Source organism: Dipodomys ordii, unplaced genomic scaffold, assembly GCF_000151885.1.
Source record: "Dipodomys ordii isolate 6190 unplaced genomic scaffold, Dord_2.0 Scaffold19, whole genome shotgun sequence".
Lineage (NCBI taxonomy): Eukaryota > Metazoa > Chordata > Mammalia > Rodentia > Heteromyidae > Dipodomys > Dipodomys ordii.
This window is the reverse complement of record NW_012267235.1, coordinates 13,161,289-13,171,685: the sequence shown is the minus strand read 5'-3', so window position 1 is coordinate 13,171,685 and position 10,397 is coordinate 13,161,289. Positions and strand designations below refer to the sequence as shown.

At 49.7% G+C, this 10,397-nt stretch overlaps 2 protein-coding genes across 2 annotated transcripts in view; one reads left to right on the top strand and one right to left on the bottom strand.

Annotated features, from left to right (window-relative positions):
* Positions 1-581: 581 nt before the first annotated feature.
* On the top strand, positions 582-6,267 carry Spag7 (sperm associated antigen 7). The gene is made up of 7 exons (XM_013013296.1): positions 582-797; positions 3,648-3,715; positions 4,230-4,318; positions 4,457-4,541; positions 5,397-5,486; positions 5,579-5,735; positions 5,859-6,267. The coding sequence occupies exons 1-7, from the start codon at positions 713-715 to the stop codon at positions 5,966-5,968; spliced, it is 684 nt and encodes a 227-aa protein (XP_012868750.1). The 5' UTR covers positions 582-712; the 3' UTR covers positions 5,969-6,267.
* Positions 6,268-9,522: 3,255 nt separating this feature from the next.
* Eno3 (enolase 3 (beta, muscle)) overlaps positions 9,523-10,397 on the bottom strand; it is a 9,148-nt gene continuing 8,273 nt past the window's right edge. The window contains exons 9-11 of the mRNA XM_013013135.1: positions 9,937-10,082; positions 9,725-9,783; positions 9,523-9,643 (exon numbers count right to left, since the gene is read on the bottom strand). Coding sequence (XP_012868589.1) covers positions 9,574-9,643; positions 9,725-9,783; positions 9,937-10,082 — 275 coding nt within the window. The 3' untranslated portion in view covers positions 9,523-9,573. The remainder of the gene's footprint in view (positions 9,644-9,724; positions 9,784-9,936; positions 10,083-10,397) is intronic.

The window sequence follows — 10,397 nt, the reverse complement described above, 5'->3', positions numbered from 1 at the left end:
GCCTCTTTTGGTCCCAGGCTCCCGAGAGCCACGCCCCACAGACCTGCATCTTCCGCTGCGACCCACGGAGCCCTGCCTGCCTGCCTGCCTGCCCGCCCGCCCCCGGCCGCGGCCCTTCCTGACTTGCCTTATTTATTTGTTGGAAGCGTCACTGAATGTATCCGCCTCGGCCCCACCGCGGCCCGCGCCGGGCGCGCCCTCGAGTGTCAGGCTGACCCGCCCCCCCCCCCCCCCCCGACTCCGGACGTTTGCGTCCGTTTGCTTCCTTGGGCTGGTCTTCCCCCGTCCGACTCCGGCCGCCCCCTCGGGGCCAAACGGCCGGGGTTCCCGTGGGAACGCCCGGCGGAGTCCGCCCTGCGCCCGAGGGCAGGGGCCTGTACATACTGTAACATACAGAGTATAGTGAAGAATCTATTTAAGACGCCGCGGGAGGGTCGCGCGGCAGGGGCCCGGCCGGCTCCACGAGCACTTTCTACATGTGCATGGGCTTGGTTTATACGAATTGCCATTAAACGTCGCTGTACCAGCCAGCCTCCGGCTCCTGTCTGCTGGGAGCGGGGCGGGGAGGGGGGAAGGGGGCCCCGCCACCGCGGCCTGGGGTCACCGCCTGCGCAGGGCGGCGCGTGGTCTTCCGCCTCCGACGTGTTTCCGGCCTTAAAGGCAATTGCCCCTCCCCTTTAAGACGCACCGCCCCTTCTCAGTCACTTCCAAGATGGCGGACCTACTGGGCTCCATCCTGAGCTCCATGGAGAAGCCACCCAGCCTCGGGGACCAGGAGACTCGACGCAAGGCCCGAGGTGAGGACCCCAAATCCTCGACCACCTTTCTTCACTCGGTTCTTGGGACCGCAGTTGCACCCCCCTTCGGACGATGCCGCCTCCAGAGCCGTGAAAGACCCCTCACAGGCCCCTGCGGAGACCCTCCGCGTCCCTAATAGAGCTGCCGGCTCGCCCGGCCGCCGTCCTCGGCGGGCAGTGATTGGCTGCCGGAAGCCCTGCTCCGGCCTCCTGCCTCTTCTCTCCTAGCGCAGCCTTCCGTAGTCCTTGTTTGCCATTAGCTGCCGGGCCCGTCCGTCTCCGCTTGTCCCGCCTTCCCATTGGAGAACGGTGTGCTCAGGCCCCGCCTACCGCTGCTTGCTCAGGTCCGGGACACGCCCACCCACAATCTTTTCACCTGAGGTCGCTATTGGCTCTCTTAACTTAAAGCATCACTTCCTAAGTGTTGGACCAGCACCCTTGTGTCTCCGTTTAGTAGCTTGAGCCTTCCGGGTCTTTGTGCCCCTTCTAGATTTGACCCAGTCCCTATGCCTGCCTCTACCAGTACTTTTTCCCAATGTTAGCCTTAAATTTCCAAGCTGCTTCAGCAGATCATGGTGTTTATTGGAGGGATGAGAATGTTGCCGGGCTGATTGGTTGTGGTCCCGGCCTGTGCTTTTTTGAGTGGCTTCCCACCGGGCGGGTTCGGGAAAGGCGGCCAGAGTCGGATACGACCCGGCAGGGAGGTGGAGGTTTCCTTTGGCAAGTGAAGAAGCCTAGCCGAATGCCTGCCGTGGAGATACCCAGATCCTAGTCCTGTTGCCGTGTCTGCAGACAAACCCTGTACAGGGAGTCAGGGCAGGCAGGTAGTCAAGAGTTGCTGGATTATCTAAATAACCTCTTTATTTACTGAACGCTTGCTAGGGGAAGGGGCACCCTGAAGGAGACTACCATCCTGAGTCTGAGATCCTCAGTGATGAAATACACAAGTTTGATAACAATAAGTGCTCCAAATGTATTTGCAGTGAGTGAGGTCTGAAGAATAGATAATTCTGTAAATGAGAAAGAGGAGCAAAAAATTATAGGCAGAGAAGTGAATCTGAAAGCTCTTGAGGAAAGAGGGAACAATTACAGTAACCCGGAAGTTGAAATTAACTTGGGGGTACAAATGACTCTCTAGAAGCAGTTGACTAGGAAGTTCAGTTCACTCACTTGTGTGCGGTCTCACAGGGTTAGTAAGTGGCAGCTTCATACCCACGTGTGACTTTTTTTTTTTTTTGGTCGGACGTGGGGCTTGAACGCTAGGCTTAGGCGCTGTCCCTGCACTCTTCAGCTCAAGGTGAGCGCTCTACCACTTGAGCGCCATTTCCACCACGTGTGACTTTTAAGCACTGTGTTCTTTTTTTTTTTTTTCTTGGTTGTGGAGCTTGAACTCTGGGCCTGGGTGCTGTCCCTCAGCTCTTCAGCTCAAGGCTAGTACTCTATCACTTGAGCATCAGCACCACTTCCGGTTTTCTGAGTGGTTTATTGGAGATAAGAGTCTCATGGACTTTCCTGTCTGGGATGGCTTTGAACCATGATCCTCAGATCTCAGCCTCCTGAGTAGCTAGGATTACAGGCGTGAGCCACTCAGCACTATGTTCTTAACCACCTTATGCCATCATCCTGTGCCACCTCACCAGGCACAAGGAAGACTGGAAAACTAACTAGAAAATCATCTCTGGCCAAGATTGGAAATGCTAAGGTTCTAGGCTGTCAGTTCCTGAGGCCCTGGAAGATAACTAGACTGGATATGAGCAAGGGTTCCTGCCCTTCAGAAGCTCATAGCCAGATAGGGGAGAGAAACAAAAAGTTAACAGTATGTTTGTTCTTAGCATATGCTAAGCCGAAGTCTTGTGGTCTAGAGGAAGAAGTAACTCTGACACACGGTGACTGTCAGGGTTTGCAAGAGGTAAAGCAATCCCATGCACCAAAACAAAAAGACAAAACTCTACTTTTTCCAGGGGCAGGGTGATCTGATGTCAAGGAGGCAGGATCTGAGAAAGGGGAAGAGGAGAGTTGAATAAAGATTCCAAGGTGGAGAATTTATTTCCAGCTAGGGTTGGACACCTACACCCCCAAAAGTAGAAGGATATGAGATAAAACATTTCTTTCAGCTTCATTCTGGTTGTAGAAGTAGGAAGTGGAGGGTATTACAAAATATAGGAAACTAAATAGTTTCTCCTTTCCCTGAAGACAATGAAATGATGGAGATGATGATCCTCAGGCCAGAGGCTTAGTCTCCTTATGGCCCCATGTGCCTTATAGTTCTTCATCTGTTATGAGGATTAAGTAAATATTAATTGGTTTCCCAGTGAGGTTGCTAAGTAGAGTTATACATAATTATGATCTTTGTCACTCTTAAACTGAGTTCATGAGGGGTAAAAGTATGTTTGATCATCTTGGTACTTCAGGGCCTACCCCAGTACCAGGCATGTGATAAATATCAGTAAATGCCTCACAAATAAACAGTAATTATTTTTTGGTGGTGGTGGGTTGGGGGTAGGGGGCTTGAACTCTGGGCCTGGGTGCTGTCCCTCAGCTCTTCAGCTCGAGGCTAGTGCTCTCTACCACTTGAGCATCAATGCCACTTCCTAGTTTCTGAGTGGTTTATTGGAGGTAAGAGTCTCATGGACTTTCCTGCCTGAGATGGCTTTGAACTGTGATCCTCCCATCTCAGCCTCCTGAGTTGCTAGGATTACAGGTGTGAGCCACAGGCGCCCAGCTAATAAACAGTAATTCTATCTTTACAGCCTGATCCCTCCTGGTGGACAGCATGTTTCCTTTGAAGCCTAACAAACTATTCTCACATGCTTCTAGTCCAGGCCTAATGCTGCCATTTCTCACCCCCAGAGCAGGCTGCCCGCCTGAAGAAACTACAAGAACAAGACAAACAACAGAAAGTGGAATTTCGTAAAAGGGTGAGAACAACGGGAGAGATCAAAGGCAGCTTCTAGAAGGACTTCCAATAAGTTAGAGTTAGAAGGTTGAAGACTCAGTTGTATTGAAAATGTCTTAATTGCTGAGTGCCAGTGGCTTACATCTGTAATCCTAGCTACTCAGGAGGCTGAGATCTGAGTCTCACAAGCAAGCTGGTTCAAAGCCAGCTAGGGCAGGAAAGTTAGTAGACTCTTACCTCCTATTAACCACTAAAAAGCCAGAAGTAGAACTGTGGCTGAAGTGGTAGCACACCAGCCATGAGTGAAAAAGCTGAACGACAGTGCTCAGGCTTTGTATTCAAGCCCTAATATTGGCACAGAAAAAACAAACAAAAAAAAAAACTTTAATATTTCAAGAGAGATACGACCTAAGAGCCAGTGATATGGAAGCTGAAGAAAGTGTAGGGAGGTATAGACAGGTTGTTAGTCCTGTTGGGGAAAGGAATAATTGTACAGAACCATCATCTCACATCTTCTTTCCTTTCTTTCTTCCAAGATGGAGAAAGAGGTGTCAGATTTCATCCAAGACAGTGGGCAGATCAAGAAAAAGTTTCAGCCTATGAACAAGATAGAGAGGAGCATACTGTGAGTGTCTCTTGCTGGGGGAGTCAAGAGGTGGGCAGCTGGGGAGATGAAAGGGCCATTCGGAGAAGCCCTTACAAGAAGAGACGGGGCCCCTTTATAACCCAATACATTTTTTTTCTCTTCTACCTTCCTTACCAGACACGATGTGGTAGAAGTTGCTGGCCTGACATCCTTCTCCTTTGGGGAAGACGATGACTGTCGCTATGTCATGATCTTCAAAAAGGTGAAAGGCCTCTGTTCCTCACTTTCCTCTTTCCTTTTCAGTCTGTCCTCCACCATGGGAGATGGTTAAGATTAAACACTTAGCCAGGCACTAGTGGCTCACACCTGTAATCCAGGCTAATCTGAAAGCTCAGATCCAAGGATTAAGGTTCAAAGCCAGCCTGGGCAGGAAAGTCCAGGAAACTCTTTATCTCCAGTTAACCACCAAAACGCTGGAAGTGGAGGAGTGGCTTAAAGTGGTAGAGTGCGGACCTTGAATGTTAAAGCTAAGTGAAAACTGAGCAGTGGTGGCACTGTAATCCTAGCTTCACAGGAAGCTGAGGATCATGGTTCAAAGCCAGCCCTGGCAGGAAAGTCTGGTACTCAGGCCTACAGTTAACCACCACAAAGCTAGAAGTGGAGCTGTGGCCCAAATGGTAAAACGCTAGTCGTCAGCAAAAAAGCTCATGGTACCAGGTGCTGGTGGTTCATGCCTAGCTACTCAGGAGGCTGAGAGCTGAGGATGACAGTTCAAAGCTAGTGTGGACAGGAAAGTCCATTAGACTTACCTCCAAATAACTACCAAAAAAACTGGAAGTGGAGCTGAGGCTTAAAGTGGTAAGAGCGCTAGCCTGGAGCAGAAAAGCTCAGGGACAGCACCCAGGTTCTAAGTTCAAGTTCCATGACTGACCAGAAAAAAAAAAAAAAAAAAAACTCACAAACAGCTCTGAGTTCAAGCCCCAAGACCAGCACTCACACATACACATGCACATACATACAAGCTAAGGGAGAATGCCCAGGCATTCGTGCCCCAGTAATAGCACACACAAAACAAGATTAAACATTTAAATGGGCCCCTGATTCACTTCTTCCCCAGGAGTTTGCACCCTCCGATGAAGAGTTGGACTCCTACCGTCATGGGGAGGAATGGGACCCCCAGAAGGCTGAGGAGAAGCGGAAGCTGAAGGTGAGCTTTACCTGGCAATCCCTGGAGCCACTACCATCACCTTGGTCAGGATCAGGCCCCTGGGTACCAATACTCTACTTCTGTGACCCTAGGAGCTGGTCCAGCAGCAGGAGGAAGAGGCAGCTCTGCAGGGACCTGTGGAAGTGAGCCCAGCCAGTGACTACAAAGACAAGTACAGCCATCTCATTGGCAAGGGAGCAGCCAAGGATGCAGCCCACATGCTACAGGCCAACAAGACCTATGGTTGTGGTGAGCCATGGCAGGGGTTGGGGAGCGCCAGTTGGGGGGATGCTTGGGGAGGAGAGCATAGGATGGGGGAGGGGGAGCTGAGGTCCTGCCCTCCCTTTTGTGTCGTCCCCCCCCCCCCCGCAGTGCCAGTGGCGAACAAGAGGGACACACGCTCCATCGAAGAGGCCATGAATGAGATCCGAGCCAAGAAACGTCTGCGGCAGAGTGGGGAAGAGTTGCCAACTTCCTCCTAGACGTCCAACCCAGCTCCCCTTGGCCTCTGGAGCAGGATAGGGGATGGGAAAGGACAAGTCTGCTGCTATTAGGACCCATCCTGGAGCCCCGCCTCTGAGTCACCTCCTGCCAGCCAGCACTCAGGCTGGAGGACACAGGGGTTTGATTTGTTTCGCTGTGTATGTGATGTGTGTGTGTGTTTGAGTGGAAGAGTGTGAATGTGAAGGTGGGTATTTAATCTGTATTATTCTGTTCTTCTTGGAACATTTTCCCATGGGGCTGGGATTACTTTACATTCAATAAACACTGTTTGACTCAATGTACTGGTTTGTATATAGAAAAATAGGTTTTAGTGCCACTGGCAGGGAAGAGAATAATTTTAGAGGGCTGGGAAGGTGGCTCGGTGGAGCGCTTGCCTTGCATGCCTGAGGCCCTGGGTTTGATTCCTCAGCACCACATAAGCAAAAAGAAAAAAAGCCGGAAGTGGCGCTGTGGTTCAAGTGGTAGAGCGCTAGCCTTGAGCTGAAGAGCTGAGGGACAGCACCCAGGCCCAGAGTTCAGGCCCATGACTGGACCCAAAAAAAAAGAGAATAATTTTAGGTTGAACAGTATAAAATTGCTGATTGTGTAAGCTAAACATGGCCAGTTATTGGCACTGTCGTCGGACTTTTGAGATATATTCTTTTGTTGTACTGATGGTTCATGAATGAAACCAGTCTTGTGTGTGATAGGCAGGTGCTTTACCACCGAGCTACATCCCTAGCACTTTTTTTTTTTTTTTTTTTTTTTCTGGTTGTGGGCCTGAACTCTGGGGCTAGGGGCTATGCCTCAGCTCTTCAGCTCAAGGCTAGCGCTCTACCAACTTGAGCCACAGCGCCACTTATAGCTTTTTTCTGCTTATGTGATGCTGAGGAATCAAACCCAGGGCTTCATGCATGCAAGGCAAGTGCTCTATCACTGAGCCACCTTCCCAGCCTACCCCCCCCCACCCCCAGTACTTAATTTTTTAAAATGGTCTCACTGTGTAGCTCAGGCTGGCCTCAAACTCTTGATCCTTCTGCCTCTGTCTCCTAAATGCTAGGATTGCACTACTATGTCTGGCTAAAACGTATTATTATTATTTTTTGTCGTTTTTTGGTCGTGGGAATTGAACTGTGAGCCTGAGTGCTGTCCCTCAGCTCTTCAGCTCAAGGCAAGCGCTCTACCACTTGAGCCACAGCACCACTTCCAGTTTTCTGGTGGTTAATTGGAGATAAGAGTCTCATGGACTTTCCTGCCCACGCTGGCTTTAAACCTCAATCCTCAGATCTCAGCCTCATGAGTAGCTAGGCTTATGAGTGTGAGCCACCAGCACCTGGCAGGATAATGGTTTTTGCACTGAGGTTCAAAGTCAGGTCTTGCACTTGCAAAGCAGGAGCTCTACCACTTGAGTCATGCTTCTAGCCCTTTTTTGCCTTGGGGATTTTGTAGTGTTTTTCCAGTTATGAACTCTGTACCTGGGCACTCTCCCTGAGTTTTTTTGCTCAAGGCTAGCACTCTACCACTTGAGCCACGTCTCCATTTTGGCATTTTGTGGTTAATTAGAGATAAGAATCTCACAGACTTTCTTGCTTGGGCTTCAAACCATGTTCCTCAGATCTCAGCTTCCTGAGTAGCTAAAATTATAGGCATGAGCCATTGGCACCCAATTTACCTTAGTTATTTTCAAGTAATATCTCTCATTGTTATGACAAGGCCAGTGTGGACTGTGATCCTACTATTTTACTTCTCCATGTCACTAGAGATGACAAGCATGTGCCATTTTACCCAGCTATTGTGCTTCCCCTGAACTGACATAACCTCAGTCACTGAATAAGATGGAATCTCAAACTTTTTTTCTTTTTGTCGGTCATGGGGCTTGAACTCTAGGCTTGGGTGCTGTCCCTGCACTCTTCAAGCGCTCTACTGCTTGAACCACAGCACCACTTCCGGTGTTCTAGTGGTTAATTAGAGATAAGAGTTTCATGGCTTTTCCTGACCAGGCTGGCTTTGAAGCGTGATCCTCAGATCCCAGCCTCCTGAGTTGTTAGGATTACAGGTGTGAGCCACCAGCACCCAGCAGAATCTCAAACTTTTATATCTAGGCTGGCCTAAAACTTGTTTCTGCCTTCCAAGTACCTTGGATTACAGATGTAAGCTACCAGGCCCTGCTTAAATATATATTGCATGGGAGTTTTGTCTTTTTTCTTGTTGTTTTTGTTTGAACTCAGGACCTTATGATTGTGAGGCTGACATAATACTGCTGAACCAAGCCTCTGGCTGATTAAGTTGGAGGTGTGTGTTTCTAACTTTGTGCCTCAGTGTCTACCTGTAAAAATAATAAGTGAACCAGGCACTGGTGGCTCACACCTATAACCCTATAGCCCTATCTACTTAGGACAGAGGTTCAAAGTCAGCCAAGGGAGAAAAGTCAATGAGACTCTTATCTCCAACTTACTGCCAAGGGATAGTACCTAGGGCTAGAGTTCAAGCCCCAGTACAGGTACACACATACACACAAAGGTAACTGTGACAAGACTGTTCCTAAGATTATATGGGTCAATATATATCAAATATCAAGAATACTTCTAGGGCTGGGAAGGTGGCTCAATGGTAGAGTGCTTGCCTTGCATGCATAAGGCCCTGGGTTCGATTCCTCAGCACCATATAAGCAAAAGAAAAGCTGGAAGTGGTGCTGTGGCTCAAGTGGTAGAGCACTAGCCTTGAGCTGAAGAGCTGAGGGACAGAGCCCAGACCCAGAGTTCAGGCCCCATGACCGGACCCCCCCCCCAAAAAAAAAATAACTTCTAAACCAGGTGCTAGTGGCTCATTGCTATAATCCTAGCTACTCAGGAAGCTGAGATCTAAGGATCTCAGTTTGAAGCCAGACCAGGCAGAAAAGTCCTGAGACTCTGAACTCCCATAAACTACTTAGAAAAAGCAGGAAGTGGCACTGTGGCTCAAGTGGTAGTGCTAAACTTGAGCAAAAGAAGCTCAGAGACAGTGCCCAGGCCCTGAGTTCAAGCCGCAGGACCAGCAAAAGAAAAAAAAAAGCCAACAACAATTAAAAACAAAAAAGAACACTTCCAGAGCCTCATAAGCTCTGGAGAAGTTGTAGTTACTCTTATCACTGCTCTAAACACTCTGAGTGCACTCATTCTGAGCCTGACTGAGCAGCCTTCACTCTCCACTGTATACTTGAGCCATTTATTTCAACACAGTGGCAGGCCTGCTCCAGCTCTCCTGAGGCTGGTGGTGGCCAGACCCTCAGCTCTGTTCTGTCCTCTCCTGCCCCTTTAGATCTGGTTCCTCCATCAGCACCTTTCCAGCTTCTCTCACAGACTACAGCCTCCTCCTAAAATGTGAACTTCTCTGTTCTAGATCTACCTCGCTTCCTCTCGGCCTCCCTCACTTCCTCTTTGTAGGTTACTCATCTGTTCTCTCCCTCCCTTCTTTCCTGCACCTGTCCATCTCTTGTCTTGCCCGGCCCAGACCCATGCCTGTCCCTCCCACAAAAAGAGCACACAGTGGTCTTGTTTGGCACCAGTGTTTATTTCCAAGAAGGGCTTGAAGGACTGCACACAGGAGTCCTGGGTTCTCCAACTTCTCATTTGGCTTGTGGGTTACGGAACTTTCGTCCAGCAAAGATAGCCTTGTCTCCAAGAGCCTCTTCAATCCTAGAACACAGACCAAGTCAGAACTGTCACCTGCTAGTTGCATTCCTGCCACCAATGCCCAGGCCACTCCCTCTGCTGTACCTCATGAGTTGGTTGTATTTGGCCAGACGCTCAGAACGACAGGGGGCACCAGTCTTAATCTGAGGTAGAAAGAGGGATTCCGAGGTGAGGTCAGGCTGACGGGGTTAGGCCTGGACCCAAAGAACAGCCTGTGATGGCATTCAACCCAGAGCCAGAGCACTGAGGATGCCAAGAAATCTGGGTCAGATACTTAAGAGGGAAGCCCCAAGTACCTGTCCAGTGCAGAGCCCCACCACAAGGTCAGCAATGAAAGTGTCCTCAGTCTCTCCGGAACGGTGGCTCACCATCACCCCCCAGCCATTAGACTGAGCCAGTTTGCATCTGAGTAAAGACAACATGTGATTAGGCCTTGTGAGCTCTCAGGAGGAAAATCCAGAGAATAGAGCTTTTTTTTCTCTCTCTCTCTCTCTTTTTTTTTTGTCAGTCATGGGGCTTGAACTCTGGGCTTGGGCACTGTCCCTACGCTCTTCAGCTCAAGGCAAGCGCTCTACTCCTTGAGCCACAGCCAGTTTTCTAGTGGTTTATTGGAGATAAGAGTCTCATGGACAGGGGCTGGGAAGGTGGCTCAGTGGTAGAGTGCTTGCCTTGCATGCCTGAGGCCCTGGGTTCGATTCCCCAGCACCACATAAGCAATATGAAAAAAGCCAGAAGTGGCGCTGTGGCTCAAGTGGTA

Excerpts from the sequence above, each read along its gene's own strand:
- Spag7 (XM_013013296.1), top strand. The coding sequence starts at position 713 with ATGGCGGACCTACTGGGCTCCATCCTGAGCTCCATGGAGAAGCCACCC. Across the intron at positions 3,716-4,229 it reads AAGTGGAATTTCGTAAAAGG|ATGGAGAAAGAGGTGTCAGA; the intron begins GTGAGAACAACG and ends CTTTCTTCCAAG. Across the intron at positions 5,487-5,578 it reads AGGAGAAGCGGAAGCTGAAG|GAGCTGGTCCAGCAGCAGGA; the intron begins GTGAGCTTTACC and ends CTGTGACCCTAG.